Here is a 22,178-nt window from a genome sequence, read left to right on the forward strand (position 1 = left end):
CTTTCCTCAGCTGTGTTTGATGAGCCAATGAAAACATTCTTTGTATGTGTTTCAAAATTTTTCTCCCACTTTCAATTAAGACTGAAAGTGGATGTGAACTACCATTGTGCCTGTGGCTCCTGAGGTTCTGTGCTGTCAACTAACCCATGCTTGGACATCATCAATTTATTAAATATTTTAACTGAATTTTCCTTAATTGGTTCTAAGGTGTCTGCCACCTCATGCAGGGCTAATTTAGCTTGGAAGTGAGTCTTTGTTTTCATTTCATGCTACTTTGTTGCTTTGTAACCTATTTTTGACAGGTTCAGGAAAAGTTATTTTGTAGTTCATCCAGCTTTGTCTTGAGAGTCTTCCCAGCTTTCTCTATCTAGACAGAGATGGAATTCTCAAATTCTTGAAAATTTCCCATTAAATTAGACTCATTTATTTTCTAAAAAATCTTTTTTTTTTTTAAATAGAGAATGCATACTAGCAAGGGGAGAGGGACACAGGGAGAGAGAGACTCTTAGGCAGACTCCATGTCTGAGATCATGACCTTATCCAGAATTAAGAGTTGGACACTTAACTGAGCCATCCAGAGCACCCCTAGCCCTGTTATTTAAAGTATTTTATATTAAAGTATTTTTGTTTAAATTTTTATTTTCTCAACAAGTGTATATCCTTCTCCATTTTGCAGCCATTTGCACAATTTTCTTTCTTGGTGTTGTTTTCCTGTTGCTACCCTATATGTGCTGTATATTGGTCCTTACAGTTAAATGTATGACTTATGACATTGATGTCTTTTTAAGAGATGAAAATCTGTTCTTCACTAAGTCGAAAAACTTGTGACTATTTTGCTCTGGTTTGAAAATAAATGTAGGTTATTTATCAATTGCTATTTTTCCCTGTAATGAAGACAGATTGATGTTTAGCCTTCAGTTATCATTTGTCATACATTCTAATTTTTTCAACTTTTTATTTTAGAAGAAACTGGTTAAATGTCACTTACGAAACAAACAAAAATTTGGGTTTAACTCTTAAAGTTTTGGGTGATTGTATAACAGAGAAAGGAGTGTGGTATCCAAAACAATTTACAAAAAAGAGATTCAATGAGTCTTCCTAATATTATGAGATAGAATTTAAAAGTATTTTTTCCAAACAAAGATAATTTAAAGGACTTATAAACTGGATTTTCAAAAATTCATAAAGTAGTATATTAGTATATTTAAAAAATTTTGTAAAGATTGTATTTATTTGAGAGAGAGCCAGCCAGCACAAACAGGGGGGGAAGGGCAGAGGGAGAAGGAGAGACAGACTCCTCACTGAGCCAGGAGCCTGACATGGGGCTCCATCCCAGGACTCTGGGATCATGACCTGAGCTGAAAGCAGACACTTAAGTAACTGAGCCACCCCGGTGCCCCACATTTTAAATTTTTAATTGAAATGTAGTTGATATACAATATTAAATTAGTTTTAGATATACAAGATAGAGATCCAGTGATCATATGCATTATGAATATCTGTGATAAATGTTTTACAGTATTATTGACTGAATTCTTTATGTTGAATTTTTCATTCCCATAACTTAATTATTTTATAACTGGAAGTTTATCCCACCCATTTTGCCCATCCCCCTACTCCTATTTCTTTTGGCAACTACCAGTACTCCATATTTATGAGTCTGTTTCTTTCTTCACTGTTGTTTTTTACGTTCAATATATAAATGAAATGATGTGATGTTTGTTTTTCTTTGACTTATTTCATTTAGCAGAATACTGTCTAGGTCCATCTATGTTGTCACAAATGGCAAGATTTCATTCCTCTTTACAGCTAAGTAATATTCCATTGTGTATATACATATGTCATCTTTATTCGTTTGTTTATGGATGGACACTTGGGTTGCTTCCTTATCTTTGCTATTGTAAAGAATGCTGAATAAAACATGGGATATATAAATCTTTCTGAATTAGGGTTTTCATTTTCTTTGTGTAAATATCCAGAGGTAGAATTACTGGGTTGTATGATAGTTCTGTTTTTAATTTTTTGAGGAACCTCCATACTGTTTTCCATAGCAGTTGCACCAGTTTACATTCCTACCAGAATGCCTGAAGACTTCTTTTACTCCACATCCTCACCAACACGTGTTTCTTGTCTTTGTGATGGTAGCCTTTCAGACTAGTGTGAAGTGATACCTCATTGTGGTTTTGATTTGTGTTTCCTTCATGATTAGTCATGTTGAGCATCTTTTGGCCATCTGTATGTCTTCTTTAGAAAAATATCTATTTAAGTCTTCTGCCCATTTGTTAATCAGATTATTTGTTTTTCTGGTGTTACGTGAGTTCATTATATATTTTGAATATTAACTCTTATTGGATATATCACTTGCAAATATTTTCTCCCATTCATTTGGGTGCCTTTCCATCTTATTGATAGTTTCCTTCATTGTACAATAGTTTTCTAGTTCAATATCATCCTAATTAATTTTTGCTTTTGTTTCTCTTGCATAAGAAAAATATTGCTGTAAATGATGTTCAAGAGATTACTGCCTAAAATTTTCTTTTAGGAGTTTTATGGTTTCAGGTCTCACATTTAGGTCTTTAATCTATTTGGGATTTATTTTTGTGGTTGGTGTAAAGAAGTAGTTCAGTTTCATTCTTTGGCATGTAGCTGTCTAGTTTTCCCAGCACCATTTATTGAAGAGATTGTCTTTTCTCCACTGTATATTCTTGCCTCCTTTGTCATAGATTAACTGACCATATATGCATGGGTTCATTTTTGGCCTCTCACTTCTGTTCCACTGATTTATGTGTCTATTTTTCTACCAGTGCCATATTGTTTTGTTACTATAGCTTTGTGGTATATCTTGAAATCTGGGATTATGTTACCTTGAGCTTTTTTCTTTCTCAAGTTTGCTTTGGCTATTCAGGGTCTTTTGTGGTTGCATACAGATTTTAATATTAGTTCTGTGAAAAACGATGTTGGTATTTTGATAGGGATTGCATTGAATTTGTAGATTGCTTTGGGTAGTATGGATATTTTAACAGTATTTTTTTTTTTTTTTATGATAGTCACACACACACACACACACAGAGGCAGAGACATAGGCAAAGGGAGAAGCAGGCTCCATGCACTGGGGGCCCGACGTGGGATTCAATCCCGGGTCTCCAGGATCGCGCCCTGGGCCAAAGGCAGGCGCTAAACCGCTGCGCCACCCAGGGATCCCTTTAACAGTGTTCTTCCAATCCAGGACCCGATATTTTTTCTTATTTATTATTTTATGTCTTAATTTTTTTAAAGATTTATTTATTCATGAGAAACACAGAGAGAGAGACACAGCCACAGGCAGAGGGAGAAGGGGGCTCCCCACAGGGAGCCCGATGTGGGACTCAATTCTAGAACTCCGGGATCACGACCTGAGCCAAAGGCACATGCTCAACTGCTGAGCCACCCAGGTGTCCCTCTGTCTTAATTTTTTTTTAAATTTTGAAATGAGTTATACTTGCACATATTATAAAATTCAAAGGGCAGCAAAATGTATCTTTATGTTGAGTAAAAACTAAATCTCCTTTCACTCTTGTTCATGAATTACTTAGTTTCCATTCTTGAAATCAGCCTAATTTCTTATGGATTCTCCCATTCATATTCTATAATATATGAACATATAAATGTCTCTGTCTTTTCCTTTCTCCACCTCTCTCTTTGCTTTGCCTTCCCTTTCCTTCTTCCTTTTCTTTCTCCTCTCCCCCTCTCTCTCTTTAACATATATGTTATATTGTAAATGCCCTTTACATTCCTATTTTCATTTATATTTTGAGAATTAATTCCTTGGGTAGTCCTCATTGTGTTGCTTTTTTTTTTCCTAATTAGAACAAAATGTCAGTTTATGGATATTCTCTATGTTTAGTGTTCTATTGATATGTTAGGTAATTTCTAGTCTTTTGCTACTACAAACAGTGCAACAGTGCATTTTTACAAAAGCCATTTCACCATTGCCATCTAATGTATTAGACTGAGGAGTACTTAAGGAATATGAACAGTTAAGCAGTGTAATGAGAAACTGAAATAACCAGGGATTTTTTTTTTTTTTTTAGATTTATTTATTTATTTTAGAGTGTAAGAGAGTGTGCATGCACATGGTGGAAAGGGGCAGAAGGAGAAGGAGAGAGAAATGTAGGGCTCAGTCTCACGACCCTGAGATCACAACCTGACCTGCTGAAACTAAGAGTTGGATGCTTAATCAACTGCGCCACTTTGGCGCCCTGAAACAACCAGTTTTTGATTACTTTTATTTTGAGCTTCTGGATTTACTTCAGCAATGGATTACCTTAAGGTGAAAGACAAACTGTTAAATAGCTGCTTCTTATCTTTTTGAACTACAATTTTCTCAATACTGGATATGTAAACAAAATATGGAAGTAAATTAGTTGCTAAGATTGGTGTGACACTAACAACTAATTTCCAGTTTTAGCTTTCACCAAGACAGATAAACTATTCTCACTTATTTACTTTATAGTAGTAAAAATTTCCAGTCTGATCCTACATGGTGTGTATTGGCATAATACTTCTTGTATTTGTGGAGTTCCATATTAGTTTTATTCGAAAGATTCTGTTACTAAAAACAAGTTTAAAAATCGCTGCACTGGTTCATTCTGCTTCATTTTAAGGTTTGAAATTTCACAATTCAAATTATCTTATATGTGGTTCCTGGAGTTCTAGTAACTGCTATAGGTTTGTACTCCTCATGGGTGCATTGCTTCCATTTGATTGGATCCTCAGGGATTAATAGTTGAAAGCAGAAATAATAGGAGCTAATCAGTATTTTGACCCATGAGAATAAAAATCTAAAATTTATGTTTAGCTTTATAATAAATAGGGTTAGGAGTAACTTGCTGCCTTATAAAACTCATTGCTTTAACATAATAGATGATAAATATTTCCCCGCCCCCCCCCTTTTTTTTTCGCCCCCCTTTTTTTTAAGAAAGAGAGAGTGTGACAAGGGGAGGTGGCAGAGGGAGAGAGAAAGAGTATTAAGCAAGCTCCATGCTCATTGTGGAGCCGGACACAGGGCTCAATATCAAAACCCTGAGATCATGACCTGAGCTGAAATCCAGAGTTGGATGCTTAACTGATGGAGTCACCCAGGCACCCCAATATTTTTTTTCTATAAACCTGAATCAAATAGCTTTACCCATCAGTGTTGCTGCTTCAAACAAAAATTATTTAACCAAATTTATTTTTGTACTCCTCTCTTGGAGTCTTTTGCCTAGGTCCCTTAATGGTTGTTTTTACGCTGAGTAAAATGTTACAGGTCCCTCTCCCCTGCCACCACCATAGTGAATAGTCACATGGTTCCCTTGCAAATTTTTTGAAGTCTTTGCTTAAAAGTCACCTTGAGTTTTCTTCCATCACCCTGTAAGAAATAGTAAACCTCCCCCTTCCCACTGCTCTATCCTAGTTTCCTTACTTCCTTTTCTCCCTAGCACTCATTTTGTGACAGAGTATTTACTTGTTTGCTAATTGTCTGTGTTTCCTCATTAGAATGTGTATTCATAAGGTGGAGTTTTTGTTTCCTGCTGTATCACTAGCACATTGAGCAGACGCTCAGGAAACATTTGAATGTATGTATGAGTTTTGGGTTTCCTTTCCTGCTGGTTCTGAAAGTTCTGGTTATATTATAACAGTGTCTTCAAATATCTTCATATATCTCCTAAAATAATTTTGACTACTTGTGTACCCTTTTGAAGAGTTATAAATCAACACTTAGTTTTTTATCATAATTTTGAGTTGCACAGGATGTAATTTTTGGCATATTGTTATTGTAAAATCATTATACCACTCTTTTAAAAGTATCATAGTTTGATACCCATCAATATTCACTTAAAACATACAAGCACACATACTTATTCATAGTCAGACATTTTTCATTACTCTCTTCCTTTTTGAAAGGAGAAAGACCATTTACTTCCATTCTATTGTCACCATATGGATTTCTCCTAATGTAGTACTTTAATGCTTGAAGTAATTTAACTATCATTCTATTAAACTTGGAACAAAATACATACATACTTTTGTGATAAAAACACTCAGCAAACTAGGAATAGAAGGGAACTTTCTTAACATGATAAAGGGCATTTATGAAAGACTAGCAAATTTTATAGTAAATTGAGAGACTGAAAGCTTTTTTTCCTGAGATCAGGAACAAGGCAAAGATACCTGCATTTGCCACTACTATTCAACATTGTACTAGAAGTTCTAGGCAGAGCACTTGGGCAAGAAAAAGAAACGATATCCACACTGAAAAGGAAGAAGTAAAACCAAATCTTTACAGATTGCATGATTCCATATATAGAAAACTCCAAAGAATCCTCATGTACAAAAATACTTCTAAGTGAATTCAGCAAATTGACAAGTTTTAAGACAAGAATAAAATAGTTGTGGTTTTTACACCTGCAATGAAAAATCTAAAAAGGAAATAAATCATTTACAAAGGTGTCTAAAAGAACAAAATACTGAGGACTAAATTTAATCAAGGAAGCAAATCGTTTGTGTACACTGAAGACTACAAAGTATTGCTGGAAGAAATTTCGAATTCATGGTTTGTGAAACATAATACTATGCTAGTATCACCCAAAGCAATCTGCAGATTCAGTACAATGCTTCTCAGAATTCCAAAAGGAGAAGTTGGCCCTCAACTTCATATGGAATAGAACAGGCTATAGCCAAAAGAATCCCGAAAAAGAAAAATAAATTTGGAGGACTCACAGTTCCTGATTTCAAAAGTTACTATGAAGTGGTGGTAATGTTAACAGCGTGGTATTGGCATAAGGATAGATATATAGACCAATGGAATAGAATTGTGTTCGGAAGTAAACCATACATATATGGCGAGTTGATTTTCTGTAAGGGTGCTAATAAGATGCTTTAATGGTGGAAGGATAGTCTTTTCAACAAATAGTGCTGGGACAAGTGGATATTCACTTGTAGAGGAATGAAGTTGGACCCCTACATCATTCCATATACAGAAATTAACTTGAAATAAAACTCTTACTAAACCATGAAACTTTTAGATAAAAATATAGGGGTAAATCTTTGACCACCTATCTGGCCATGGATTCTTAGCAATGACACCAGAAGCACAGTTACCAAAACAGTAGGTAAGTTGAAAATCATCAAAATTGAAGCTTTTGTGCATCAAAGGACATTATCAAGGAAGTGAAAAGATGACCTATAGACTGGGACAATATATTTGTAAATGATGTATCAGAATATATAAAGAAATCACACAGCCAGCAACAAAAGGCAACTTAACTTAAAAATGGATAGACATGGATAGACATGTCTCCAAAGAGTATGTTCCAGTGACCAATAAGTACATGAAAAGATATTTAACTTCATTGATCTTTAAGGAAATGCAAATCAAATATGAGATACTGCTTCAGTTGGTCCAACAGATTGGCTATAATAAAAAAAATTGGAGGATAACAAGTATTGAGAAGAATGTGGAGAAATAACCCTTGAACATTGCTGGAGGGAATGTAAAATGGGGAAACTTCTTTGTGAAATAGTTTTGGAGTTCTTCAAAAAGATAAACATAGAATTGCCATATGACCCAGCAGTTCTACTCCTGGATATATATTCTAAAGAATCAAAAATAAGAATTCAGATAAATACTTGCATACAAATGTTCATAGCAGCAGTATTCACAGTAACTAAAATATGGAAACAACCCAGAAGTCTGTCAGTGGATGTATGAATGAACAAGTTGTGGTGTATACATACAATGGATATTATTCAGCAATGAAAAGGACTGAAGTATTGATACATGCTATAACATGGATGAATCCCCAAAACACCATACTAAGTGAAAGAATCCAGACACAAGGACCACATATTGTATGATCCCTTTTATATGAAATAGTAAAAATAAGCAGATCAAAAGAGATAAAGTAAATTAATGGTTGCCAGGGAATGGGAAAGGGGGAACATAGGGAGAGATTATTTAGAATATAATGTGTTCTTCTGATATGTTAATAAGATTTTGAGACTAGAGAGAGTTGATGATTGCACAAATGGTGAAGGCACTTCATGTCACTGAATTGTATTTTGAAATGGCTGTTTTTATGTTATTTGAACTTCACCGTAAAAAAGTATATAAACCTAATATCAAAAATTTTTAAGATAAAATTTTAGATATCAATATGATTTTAAGTATTGTAATATTTCTTCTGGTTGGAATTACTACAGCTGTTACAAAACAAATTTTTTTAATAGATTTTATTAATGATTTAAGGAAATCATTAAAAAGTGAAATTTATTAGAAGTATACTTTCTTTTAATTGTATAGATTTTTTTAATGCCATTTAGTTCATTTGCCCATGGATGAATGCTACAAGGTTCAGTATTAATTCTATTCCTGTTTTATTTATTATTTTTAATTTTAAATCCCACAACCATTGTTTATTATAAAGGTAAACCTTGATCCTCATGATGGGCTTATTGGTTGGATTTCTGGTAGTGATCACAAGCAAACTTTTTATTTGCAGTGACGGGGGTCAGGTACCAGCTGTGTCTAGTGATACCAGGTGAAGATGTCTTTAATCTTTTTGGAAGCCTAACCACCTCTGGCTGCCATGGCTTAGAGGTGGACTGAATGTGAATCTATGTCTTGTGACCACCCCCCTTCATACAGACACAGGAGTTCATGCCAGTTCCTTTCCCAGAAGCAGAACAGGTTTCAGTAGCTTGTATTGCAGCGTGCATGGTTGGATCATCTCCAGGGATCACCCATTCACCTAATGAGGCTGTTGCCCCATTTGTAGTGTGTCGCAGCTGTGACCATCTTCCTGCTTCCAAAGACCTGTACCAACTGCAGAGAGCCTGTAGACTGCATGGCTGTGGGCACAGATAAGAGCTCTTCATCACAAGGTGCCACAACAGGAAGAAAGCCCTGTTTTATGTTTTATTAGATTCCAAAGCTGAGAAACATTGTTAATATAAATACATAGATGGTAATGGAAGTTTTATCATGTCATTGTCACTCAGTTCTTTGAAATTCTGTGTCATATGGCAAAGCATATAGTGATTTAATGTAAATTTAGTTTTAATGACATAATCAGCTTTTCTTTTAGTTTCTTTTGAAACTGAAGAATTAGAGGATACTTTAGTTGCATATAAATTTGATCAGCACCTTCTCAACACCTACATTAGTATTTCCATTTGGTCCTATGTTTAGTGCTTTAGAAGTTTTTGCCTCTGAAGGAAATATGTCATAGTAGTAGACATAGGTCAGAGGAATTTCTGTCTTTTGTAAAATGAAAAAGCGTTATTGTTTAAAGGGGGAAGGAAAAGGTGAACTGTTGACACAGGCAGAATAGGTTTTGAAATAGGTTTCAAAAGATTTGCAACTTTTAAACATAACTATCTATGCTCGTGCACCTCTTAGAAAATGTTTATGTACCTGCAAGGTCCTGAACTCTCTCTGAGGTCTTGTATAAAGTAGTTTTTACTGGCCTGCCTTCAGATAAGAATCTTTAAAGAGATTGGGACTTCTATGTACTGTGAATAAAAAGATGAAAAAAAAATAGAATTTGGCCCTAAAACTTTTGTTTCAAAATGCATTTATTTATTTATTTTTGTCTAGAATAAATGATTTAGAATTAATACAAAATTCTTTAAAATTTGGTGAATTAGAAGTGTTGCTTTTCTTATAATTGTTTTCTAAAATTTTTCCCAGGTCAATGAATGGTCATTGAAGATAAGAAAGGAAATGAGAGTTGTTGACAGGCAAATAAGAGGTAAATTATAATTTTATGTCTCCTCTTCCTTATCCTCTTGGTAATTTTGTGTTAGCTCATAAAAATAAACTGCATCTACCTATTGTAAGACATAGTTTATTCTCATATTAGTTATTTTAGTTGTCCTAATTATTTTGCTTTTTAATCATTGTAAGAAAAACATGTTTTATAAGAACTAAACCGTTCCTCTGACCTGTGATTCAGCTAGGCCGGGGGGGAAGGGCTGTGTTCTTTTATCTCTAATTTCCTGGAGATCAGGTTAGTGTTGGAAACAGCAGATGCTCACATACTATGATGGGCAGAATAATGGCGTTCCAAATGTGTCCACATTCTAATCTTGAGAGTCGGTGAATATGTTACCTTATGTGGCAAAGGGGACTTTGCAAGTGTGATTAAATTAGGGATCTTCAGGGACACCTGAGTGGCTCCGTGGTTGAGTGTCTGCCTTTGGCTCTGAGCGTGATCTCCAGGTCTTGGGATCAAGTCCCTCATTGGGCTCCTCCTATAGGGAGCCTACTTCTCCCCCTGCCTATGTCTCTGCCTCTCTCTCTGTGTCTTTCATGAATAAATAAATAAAATCTTTTTAAAAAATTAGAGATCTTCAGGTGGGGAGATTATCTTAGGTTGTCTGGGTGGGCTCAATGTAATCACCACGGTCTTTATAAGAAGGAAATGATATGTTGAGAAAAAGTGAGAGAGAAGGAGATGTGACATGGAACCAGATGTTAAGGAAATGTCCTTTGACCTCTGAAGATAGAAGAGGCCATGAACCAAGGAATGCAGTTCCCTAGAAGCTAGAGAAGGCAAGGAAATTGATTATTCCTTGAAGACTCCAGTAAACAGCCCTTTCAACATTTTGATTTTAGACTTCTGACTACCAGAATTGTAAAAGAATCAGATGTGTTGTAAGCCATTGTTTAAAAAAAAAAAATTCCTACTTATAAAGAAATGTTTTATGGAATTCAGAGTAAATAAATTGTATGTAAATAAGGAATGCATTTCCATTTTCAGTATTCTGTTTATCTTAGCATGGCTATAAATTGAGGAAAATATATTTCTAAATAAAGTATTATAAAGTACAACTTAAAATTAAGGTGACTTGCACAGAGATAGTAATGTTTAATACTTTTATGGTTTTTAACATTTTCATTAGAGAAATGTTAATACCATAAGGATATTTCAGTATCACTCCCTTAGGAAAGAAATTGGAGAGGGCATTCTATTCCCAGCCATGATGGAGTAATGTTTTTGAACTTGCACTTGCATTCCCATCATAAGTAAAAAAAAATGGACAAAATCTGTGAAACACTGATTTTCAAACCTTGGACAACTGATAGCGAAGGATTTTGATCACTAGGAAGAAGGAAACAGGTAGAGTCTTAATATGGTCCTGAATTTTCAGCCTGGAAAAACTTTCTGAATCATAGCGCATGGAAGGAGATTCTAAGCAGAGCATGGTGGTCTCAGGGTTGAAGAGACAGAGATGAGGGTTCAGGGAGGCTGTAGTCACTGGAATTTGTGGAGCATATCAGAGAGAAGCGCAGTACCCAGAGAAAGAGCTCTAAATGTCTACACAGTGGTACACTGTGTTTAGCTGAATACTAAGCTGTGCAAAATTAGATTTCAAGAAGTTAGGCAAAGAACTATTGCTGGAGACAGAACAAATAACAGGGCACTATGAGCTAAACAGTTCTTGAAGCTAACATAGAAATGAGAGATGGTAGAGTTCTGATCAGACACAGGAAAGAGACGTTATTGAACATCTTGGACATTCAGTAGAGAACCCAGAAAGATCATGCCTTTAATATTAAGTCTAGGTAGGTCTAGATTAAAAGCTACCATAAGCCCTCGCCAACAAAGCCTAAAAAAGAGTTCTTGAAAGCTGATCTGCAGACAACTTGACTGCCTGTCAAACTAAAACTGAACATGGAAGACCAGAATATTCAGATACTCAGAAATGACACATTCAGAGTATCCAACATTCAATGAAAAATGATTAGAAAGAAGCAAGAAAGTATGACTCAGAATGAGGAGAAAAATTAGGTGACATAAATAGACCTAGAAAAAAGAAATGTTTGAATAAGCATATAAGATTTAAATAACTGTTATAAATATATTGAATAATTTAAAGGAAAACATGAATGTAATGAGATAAATAGAAGATGTAGAAGAGAATAAAGTGAAACTTCTTGAATTTAGAAATAAAACAGAATGAACACTTCACTGAATGAGTTTAACACATAGATAAGACAGTATAAAAATAATATCAGTGTAATTGAGTAGTACAAACTATCTAAACTATAATACAGAAGAAAAATAATGGATATGAACACAGCATCAGTGACCTGTGGAACCATATAAGGCGTTCTCATGTGTCATTTGAGTCTCAGAAGGACAGAAGTCTGGAAAACATCACATGAAATAATAGTTGATGAAAACTGTAAACCCATAGACTTCAGTGAGCTTCAAAGAGAATAACACAAATGAAACCATACCAAAACCAGACAAAGACCCCACCAAAAAGGAGAATTATAGACCAATATCCCTGATGAACATGGATGCAAAAATTCTCAACAAGATACTAGCCAATAGGATCCAACAGTACATTAAGAAAATTATTCACCATGACCAAGTAGGATTTATCCCCGGGACACAAGGCTGGTTCAACACTCATAAAACAATCAATGTGATTCATCATATCAGCAAGAGAAAAACCAAGAACCATATGATCCTCTCATTAGATGCAGAGAAAGCATTTGACAAAATACAGCATCCATTCCTGATCAAAACTCTTCAGAGTGTAGGGATAGAGGGAACATTCCTCGACATCTTAAAAGCCACCTACGAAAAGCCCACAGCAAATATCATTCTCAATGGGGAAGCACTGGGAGCCTTTCCCCTAAGATCAGGAACAAGACAGGGATGTCCACTCTAACCACTGCTATTCAACATAGTACTGGAAGTCCTAGCCTCAGCAATCAGACAACAAAAAGACGTTAAAGGCATTCAAATTGGCAAAGAAGTCAAACTCTCCCTCTTCGCCGATGACATGATACTCTACTTAGAAAACCCAAAAGCCTCCACCCCAAGATTGCTAGAACTCATACAGCAATTTGGCAGTGTGGCAAGATACAAAATCAATGCCCAGAAGTCAGTGGCATTTCTATACACTAACAATGAGACTGAAGAAAGAGAAATAAGGAGTCAATCCCATTTACAATTGCACCCAAAAGCATAAGATACCTAGGAATAAACCTAACCAAAGAGGTAAAGGATCTATACCCTAAAAACTATAGAACACTTCTGAAAGAAATTGAGGAAGAGCCAAAGAGATGGAAAAATATTCAATGTTCATGGATTGGCAGAATTAATATTGTGAAAATGTCAACGTTACCCAGGGCAATTTACACGTTTAATGCAATCCCTATCAAAATACCATGGACTTTCTTCAGAGAGTTAGAACAAATTATTTTAAGATTTGTGTGGAATCAGAAAAGACCCCGAATAGCCAGGGGAATTTTAAAAAAGAAAACCATATCTGGGGGCATCACAATGCCAGATTTCAGGTTGTACTACAAAGCTGTGGTCATCAAGACAGTGTGGTACCGGCACAAAAACAGACACATAGATCAATGGAACAGAATAGAGAACCCAGAAGTAGACCCTGAACTTTATGGTCAACTAATATTCGATAAAGGAGGAAAGACTATCCACTGGAAGAAAGACAGTCCTTCAATAAATGGTGCTGGGAAAATTGGACATCCACATGCAGAAGAATGAAACTAGACCACTCTCTTTCACCATACACAAAGATAAACTCAAAATGGATGAAAGATCTAAATGTGAGACAAGAGTCCATCAAAATCCTAGAGGAGAACACAGGCAACACCCTTTTTGAACTCAGCCACAGTAACTTCTTGCAAGATACATCCACGAAGGCTAAAGAAACAAAAGCAAAAATGAACTATTGGGACTTCATCAAGATAAGAAGCTTTTGCACATCAAAGGATACAGTCAACAAAACTAAAAGACAACCTACAGAATGGGAGAAGATATTTGCAAATGACTTATCAGTTAAAGGGCTAGTTTCCAAGATCTATAAAGAACTTATTAAACTCAACACCAAAGAAACAAACAATCCAATCATGAAATGGGCAAATGACATGAAGAGAAATCTCACAGAGGAAGACATAGACATGGCCAACATGCACATGAGAAAATGCTCTGCATCACTTGCCATCAGGGAAATATCAAAACCACAATGAGATACCACCTCACACCAGTGAGAATGGGGAAAACCAACAAGACAGGAAACCACAATTGTTGGAGAGGATGCAGAGAAAAGGGAACCCTCTTGTACTGTTGGTGGGAATGTGAACTGGTGCAGCCACTCTGGAAAACTGTGTGGAGGTACCTCAAAGAGTTAAAAATAGACCTGCCCTACGACCCAGCAATTGCACATAGCTTATTTATCTTATTAAATGATCTTCAAACCCCGTCTCTTTCATGTTATTTCCTATTATTTCTCATTGGTAGCAGTTTATTAGTTAACGTGCCCTAACATCAGAAAAAGATCATGGGTTTTGGAGTCAACACTACCAGGTTTAAACCCTGTGTTTGCTGTCAGCCATCTATCCCTATTAAAATTCTTTGAATCTCTTAGATTTATTGTGACATTTAAATCTGCAAATGTATGTAAAGTGTTTAGGACAGTACCTGGCATAAAGTATGGCTTACTACCATACCTTACGGCATGGTGATACCAAAAAAGGGGGGAGGGAGTACTTTAGACAAAATCTGACTGAAGTAATGTGATTGCTTTAAATATTACTTGCATATGAAGATTTATCGTAGAAACACTTGTTATCTTTCATTTGATTTTATATTAGCAGTCAAGGTGAATAGATTTTTTCTTTAAAGAAATATCAGTGTAAAAAGCTACAACCCGCAAAATTAACTCATGATCTTGAAGTCAGGATATTGGTTACCCTTGAGGGCATGGTGAATTAAGGCAGACATAAAAGGACATTTGTAATACTTTGTTTCTTGATTTGGTTAAGTGGATGTGTTTATTACTTTGTGAAAATTCATTTAGCTCTACAGTTATGTATACTTTTCTGTGTGTATGCTATACTTAAAAACCTTAAAGAGAAAATAGTAACCTCAATAAAGCAAAGTATAACTACAGGTAGTTCTCATCTTCTTATGGAGGACTCACAGTAATCCACATTTTTAGCTTTCAATTATGTGTAACACATTTAGAGCACTCATGATAGGCAATATTAGAATGAATTTAGATAATTTATATTGCCCCTCTCCTCAAATGAAAATAGTTTGGTTTCTACATTCCTCGCCCATGTGTATAGAGAAGTAGTAATATACATATTGATACAGAAAAGTATAAATAAGAAAATTAAAATCACCCTGAAATTCTACCACTCAAAGATATTTTGGTAATCATCCTTTCAGATATGTCGATCTGTATTTGTATTTACACACAAACACTTATGAATGACTTATACTTTTCTTGTTGCTGTTTTATTGATTTCTTCTTATAGTAAAGTATACAGAACATAAAATGAACCTGTTTTAAATATACAGTTCAATGACATTAAGTACATTCACATTGCTGTGCAACCATTACCACTTTCTATCTCCAAACTTTTCTTTTTCCATACTGAAACTCTGTACCATTAAATCATAACTTTCTGTCCCCCCACAACTGACACTAAATCCCCTGGTAACCACTATTCTATTTTTTGTCTCTGTGTATAATTGACTATTCTAAGTACTTCGTATAAGTGGGATCAAAGAATATCTGTCTCTTTGTGCCTGGCTTATTTTACTTATCATAATGTTTTCAACATTTATCCATGTTATATAGCATGAATCAGAGTTAACTTCCATTTTAAGATTGAACAGTATTTCATTGTATGCATGCCTCATTTTGTTTATTCATCTTAAATGGATATTTGTTTTTACCTTTGGGTTATTGTGAATAATGCTGTTATAGCCATGAGTGTGTAAGTATCTATTTGAATCCCTGTTCTCATTTTTTTTTTTTTTTTGGACCCTATACCCTATAGTAGAATTGCTGGGTCAAATGGTAATTCTATATTTAATTTTTGAGGAAACACCGTAGTGTTTTCCACAGCACTGCACCATCTTATATTCTTACTATCAAGAGCTAAGACATTCAAAAGTAACCACATACATGGCAGAATAGAAAAAGTCACTGTGCACATCCAGGGTGAGATGCAGCTCTGCAAAGACCTGAGAAGACTTCAAGTTTACAGTGCAGGTTGATCCCCATCACAGAGATACCCTACAACAACAAAAATTAAAAAAACAGCAAACCCCGGTGAAGTGGGAGAATCTGACTTCCAGAAGTGTAAGATTCAAATGTCTTATTTTCAGCAACAACAAAATCACATGATGTACAAACAGGAAAATATGGCCCATCCAAAGAAAACAAACGAACAGAAAATGTACCTGAGAAAGACCAGATGATTATTAACTCAACAGATACTTTAAAACAACTGTTTTAAAGATGCACAAAGAGCCAAAGTAAGATGTGGAAGTAAGTCAAGAAAATGACACATAAATAAAGTAGAAATATCAATAAAGAGATAGAAAACATGAAAATAAAAAAAATTCTGCTGCTGAAAAGTACAATAACTGAAGTGAAAAATTTATTCAGAGTTAACTTGAAAGCAGATTTGAGCAGGCAGGAGAATCCATAAACTTGAAAATAGTACAATTGGAGTTATGAAGGCTGAGAAGAAAGGAAAAAAATTGAAGTAAATTGAGGACAGCATGTGTAGGACATCATGAAGGTAAACTAGGATACACACTGTGGGAGTTCCAGGAGGAAAACAGAGAAAGGAGCAGGGAGATGATTTAAAGAACTAGTGGCAGAAACATCTCAGATTTTATGAAAGACATTAATATAATCCAAGAAGTTCCACATAGTCCAAATTGATATACTCAAAAGGACCCATGCCAAAGCACATCATAATCAGACTTTAGATAGATAATGTTTAAAGCAGTGAGAAAGGACTTACCATAGAAAAGGATCTTCAGGGATCCCTGGGTGGCGCAGCGGTTTGGCGCCTGCCTTTGGCCCAGGGCGCGATCCTGGAGACCCGGGATCGAATCCCACATCGGGCTCCCGGTGCATGGAGCCTGCTTCTCCCTCTGCCTGTGTCTCTGCCTCTCTCTCTCTCTGTAACTATCATAAATAAATAAAAATTAAAAAAAAAAAAAAAGAAAGGACACATAATAAATACATCCTTTAAAAAAAAAAAAAAGAAAAGGATCTTCAGTAAGATTTTTAGCAAATTTCTTCACCAGAAGTGTTGAGGGCCAGAAGGCTAAAGTTGATATATTCAAATGCTAAAAGAAGAACTATCAACTGAGAATCCTATATCCAGCAAAACAAGGGAGAAATCGAGGCATTCCCAGATAAACAAAAGCTGAGGGAGTTTGTTACTACTAGACCAGACTGACAAGAAGTGCTACAGGTGTCCTTCTAATTGAAATTAATGTATCATAGTAATGTGAAGCCATATGAAAAAATAAATCTCTCTTAAGAGTAACTACATGGACAATTCTAAAAGCTAGCATTTTTTTTTAACTTCAATTTATACCTCCATTTTTTGTTTTTTACATGATTTAGGAGACTTGGGCATTTAAAAAATATATTAGGCCATGTTTTTGAACTCACAGAAAGATGTACTTTTGTGACATCATTAACTGAATGGAGGTGGGAACAGAGCCATTTAGAAATAAAGTTTTTATGTGCTATTGAAGTTAAGCTCATGTAATTTTGAATTAGTGTTATAATTTTAGGATAATAACTATAATCCCCATGGTAGCCACGAAGAAAATAGCTATACATCATGCAAAAAAAGCCAATGAAATGGGATTTGAAAAGTTTCACTATGAAAAAAAAAAAAGTAAACACAAAAGACATTAATTCAGGAAATGTAAAGCTGTAAAGCCTACAGAAAAATATGGCAAAATGGCAGAAGTGGGCACCTCCTTATCAGTAATTAAATGTAGATGGATTACTTCTTCATTTGAAAGAGCTTGGCAAAATGGAATTTTAAAAATAATCCTACTCTGTGCTATCTACAGGGTGCTTGCTTTAGATCCAAAAGTAGAAATAGATTGAGAGTGAAAGGACAGAAAAAGATATCCCATGGAAATGGTAACCAAAAGAGAATGGAGGTTGCTATACTTATAATACAAACTTTAAATCAAGATTACAAGATTCAAAAAGACATTCTATATTACTAACAGTTTCAGTAGAATAAGAGGATATAACAATTAATTATACATATCTATGAACCTAAAAACAGACTGTCAAAATATGTGAAACAAAAATTGACAAAATTAAAGAGGGAAATAATTCTACAATAATAGTTGGAGGCTTTACTAACCTACTTGCAAGAGTGAATATAACAGCCAGGGGCACCTAAATGGCTCAGTCATTTAAGCCTCCAACTCTTGATTTTGGCTCAGGTTATGATCTTAGGGTCATGAGATCGAGCCCTCAAGTTGGGCTTTAGGCTCAGAGTGGAGTCTGCTTGAGATTCTCTCTTTCCCTCTCCATCCCCCCTCCCCCACCCTCCTCACATGCATGCTCTCTCTGTAAATAAATAAATACTCTTTTAAAAAGTGAATAAAACAGCCAGGCAGAAGATAAAGAAATAAGAGTACTTGAACAACACAATAAGTCAACTAAATCTATTAGACCTCTACAGAATACCCAACAACAGAATACACATTTCTCAAGTGCTCATTCTTCAAAATGGAGCACATTAGCCTAAAAATCAAGTCTCAATCAATATATAGTTTACATATTAAAAAATATATATAGATATAAAATCTTCTCTGACTACAAGGGTTGATTAGAAATCAGTAGAAGAAAGAACACTGGGAAGGAGGGAGGAAAAAGAGAGAGAGAGGACTCAAGTCCCTAAAATCGGAAATGAAAGTAGGAGCATTACTAAGATTCTACAGAAATTTAAAAATATGTATCATAAAGGTACTGTAAACAGTTGCACATCAGTGAGTTGGATAACACAGTTTGAAATGGGCAAGTTACTAGAATTCCAAAACCTACCAAGACTGAAAACATAAAGAGCAAATCTGAACAGACTTGATTGAATCAGTAGTAAAAAAAAAAATCTCCTGACAAAGAAAAGTCCTTGACCTGATATATTCACTGGTGATTTCTACCAAATATTTATTTTTTTTATAATAAATTTATTTTTTATTGGTGTTCAATTTACCAACATACAGAGTAACACCCAGTGCTCATCCCGTCAAGTGCCCCCCTCAGTGCTCGTCACCCATTCACCCCCACCCCCTGTCTTCCTCCCCTTCCACCACCCCTAGTTCGTTTCCCAGAGTTAGGAGTCTTTATGTTCTGTCTCCCTTTCTGATATTTCCCACACATTTCTTCTCCCTTCCCTTATATTCCCTTTCACTATTATTTATATTCCCCAAATGAATGAGACCATATAATGTTTGTCCTTCTCCGATTGACTTACTTCACTCAGCATAATACCTTCCAGTTCCATCCACGTTGAAGCAAATGGTGGGTATTTGTCATTTCTAATTGCTGAGTAATATTCCATTGTATACATAAACCACATCTTCTTTATCCATTCATCTTTTGATGGACACCGAGGCTCCTTCCACAGTTTGGCTATTGCCTACCAAATATTTAAAGAACTAATCCCATATCTTCTTAAACTTTTCTAAAAAATTGAGAAGAAAACACTTCCTTAGTTGTTTTATAAGGCCATTATTATGTTGGTGGCAAAATTAGATGATACTATAGGAATAGAGAACTACGTACAGACCAATAGCCCTTATGAACACTGATGCAGAAATCATTAAAAAAAAAATAGAATTCAAAAGAATTATTCACCATGACCAAGTGGGATTTCTGGAATGCAGGGATAGTTCAATTATGTAAATCAACCAGTGTGATATAGCATATCTACAAAATTAGGGGAAAAAAAACACATGATCATCTCAATTGATGCAGAAAAGCATTTGACAGAATTTAACACCCTTTTGTGTTAACAGTCAGCTAACTAGGAATAGAAGGATATTGCCTCAGCGTAATAAAAGTCATATATGAAAAAGCCACAGCAGACATCACACTCAGTGGTGAAAGACAGAAAGCTTTTTCTTTATGGTCAGGTACAGTTACAGGGATCTCTGCCTTTGGCTGCTTCTCCTCAACAAAGTATTGGAAGCTCTAACTAGACCACTTAAGTAAAAGAAATAAAAGGCATCCAAATTAGAAAGGAAGGGATGCCTAGGTGGCTCAGTGGTTGAGTGTCTGCCTTCAGCTCAGGGCATGGTCCCAGAGTCCCAGGATAGAGGCCCACATTAGGGCTCCCCTTGAGGATCCTGCTTCTCTCTTTACCTATGTCTCTGCCTCTATCTTTCTATCTCTCATGAATAAATAAATAAAATCTTTATTAAAAATTTACTTACAGGGATCCCTGGGTGGCGCAGCGGTTTGGCGCCTGCCTTTGGCCCAGGGCGCAATCCTGGAGACCTGGGATCGAGTCCCACGTCGGGCTCCCGGTGCATGGAGCCTGCTTCTCCCTCTGCCTGTGTCTCTGCCTCTCTCTCTCTCTCTCTCTCTCTCTCTATCATAAATAAATAAAAATTTAAAAAATTAAAAAAAATTTACTTACAAATTAGAAAGGAAGAAGTAAAATGATCTCTTTGTAGATAATATGATCTTATGTGTATAAACCCTAAAGATTCCGAACAAACCTATTCGTTCTAACACAGTTTTGTTAGAACTAATAAATACATTCAGCAAATTAGCAGGATATAAAACACACAAAAATCAGTTGTGTTTCTATACGTTAACTGAACAGTCTAAAAAGGAAATTAAGAAAACAGTTCTATTTACAGTAGCAACAAAAAAGATGAAATCCTTAGGAACTAACTTAACCAAGGAGGTGAAAGACTTGTACGGTGAAAACTATAAAAACATTATTACTGAAAAAAAGATATAAATAAATGGAAAGACATTCTGTGTCCATGGATTAGAATATTTAATATTGTTAAGGTATCAATCTGATCTGCAGATTCAGTGCAATCCCTATAGAAATCCCAATGATTTTTTCAGAAGTAGAAAATTCCATTTTAAAATTCATATAGACTCTCAGGGAAGAGCTAAAACAATTTTGAAAAAGAACAAAGTTGGAGGACTCAAACCCTCTCATTTCAAAACTTACTACAAAGCTGTAGAAATAAAACCAGGGTACTTCCTGCATGCAGACAGTCATAAAGACCAATGAAATAGAATAGAGAGCCTAGAAATAAATCCTTACATATATGGCCAAATGATTTTTGACAAGGGTGCCAAGACCGTTTGATGGGGAAAAGACAGTCCTTTCAGCAGATGGTGCTGGGAGAACTGGATGTCCACATGCAAAAGAATGAGGTTGGACCCTTACCTAAGACCATATTCAAAAATTAACTCAAAATGGGTCAAAGACCTAAATGTAAAACCTAAAACTATAAAACTCTTAGAAGAAAGCATAGGGAAAAAGCATCATGACATTGGACTTGGTAGTGATTTCTTCAATACAACCTCAAAGCCACAGGCAACAACAAAAATATAACAAATTAGATTTCATGAAAATTAAAAAGTTTTATGAATCAAAAGACATAGAAAAGAGTAAATAGAGTAAAAGGGTAACCTGCCAAATGGAAGAAAATATTTGCAAATCATATCTGATAAGGAATTAATATCCAGGAGATAGATCGATAGATAGATATCTTAGAACTCAACTAAAAAAAAAAAATGCTATTCAAAATTGGACAAAGGACTTGAATAGACTTTTAAGTCTTTAGAATATTTCTCCAAAGAAGATATACAAGGGGTGAATAAGCACATGAAAAAATGTTCAGAATTACTAATCACTAGGGAAATGCACATCAAAACCACAATGAGATGACACCTCAGACCCATTAGGATGGCTACTATCCATCAAAACAAAACAGAAAATAGTAAGTGTTGGAAGGATGTAGAAAAACTGAAACCAGTGGACACAGTGGGAATGTAAAATGACACAGCAGCTATGGAAAATAGTATGGCTGTTCCTCAATAAGTTAAAAATAGAATTACCATGTGGTTCCACAGTTCTACTTTTGAGCATTACTATGGACTGCATGTTTGTTTTGCTCCCAAAATTCGTATGTTGAAGTCCTAATCCCCAGTGTGATAGTATGGAGGAGGTGGGGATTTGGGAATAATTAGACCATGAAGGTGGAGCCCTTATGGATGGGGTTAGTGCCCTTATCACAAGAAATACAAGAAAGATAATCTCCATCCATCATGTGAGCATACAGCAAGAA

The 22,178-nt window shown here is 35.3% G+C and overlaps 1 protein-coding gene across 2 annotated transcripts in view; it reads left to right on the top strand.

Annotated features, from left to right (window-relative positions):
- Positions 1 to 22,178, top strand: part of CHMP3 (charged multivesicular body protein 3) — a 57,600-nt gene that overhangs the window by 10,702 nt on the left and 24,720 nt on the right. The window contains exon 2 of one of the 2 annotated variants that reach the window (XM_038561528.1): positions 9,713 to 9,773. The exons of the other annotated variant lie outside the window; for it this stretch is intronic. Coding sequence (XP_038417456.1) covers positions 9,713 to 9,773 — 61 coding nt within the window. The remainder of the gene's footprint in view (positions 1 to 9,712; positions 9,774 to 22,178) is intronic. 2 annotated transcript variants of the gene reach the window in all.

The sequence above is a fragment of the Canis lupus genome, chromosome 17, assembly GCF_011100685.1.
Source record: "Canis lupus familiaris isolate Mischka breed German Shepherd chromosome 17, alternate assembly UU_Cfam_GSD_1.0, whole genome shotgun sequence".
In the NCBI taxonomy this organism is placed as follows: domain Eukaryota; kingdom Metazoa; phylum Chordata; class Mammalia; order Carnivora; family Canidae; genus Canis; species Canis lupus.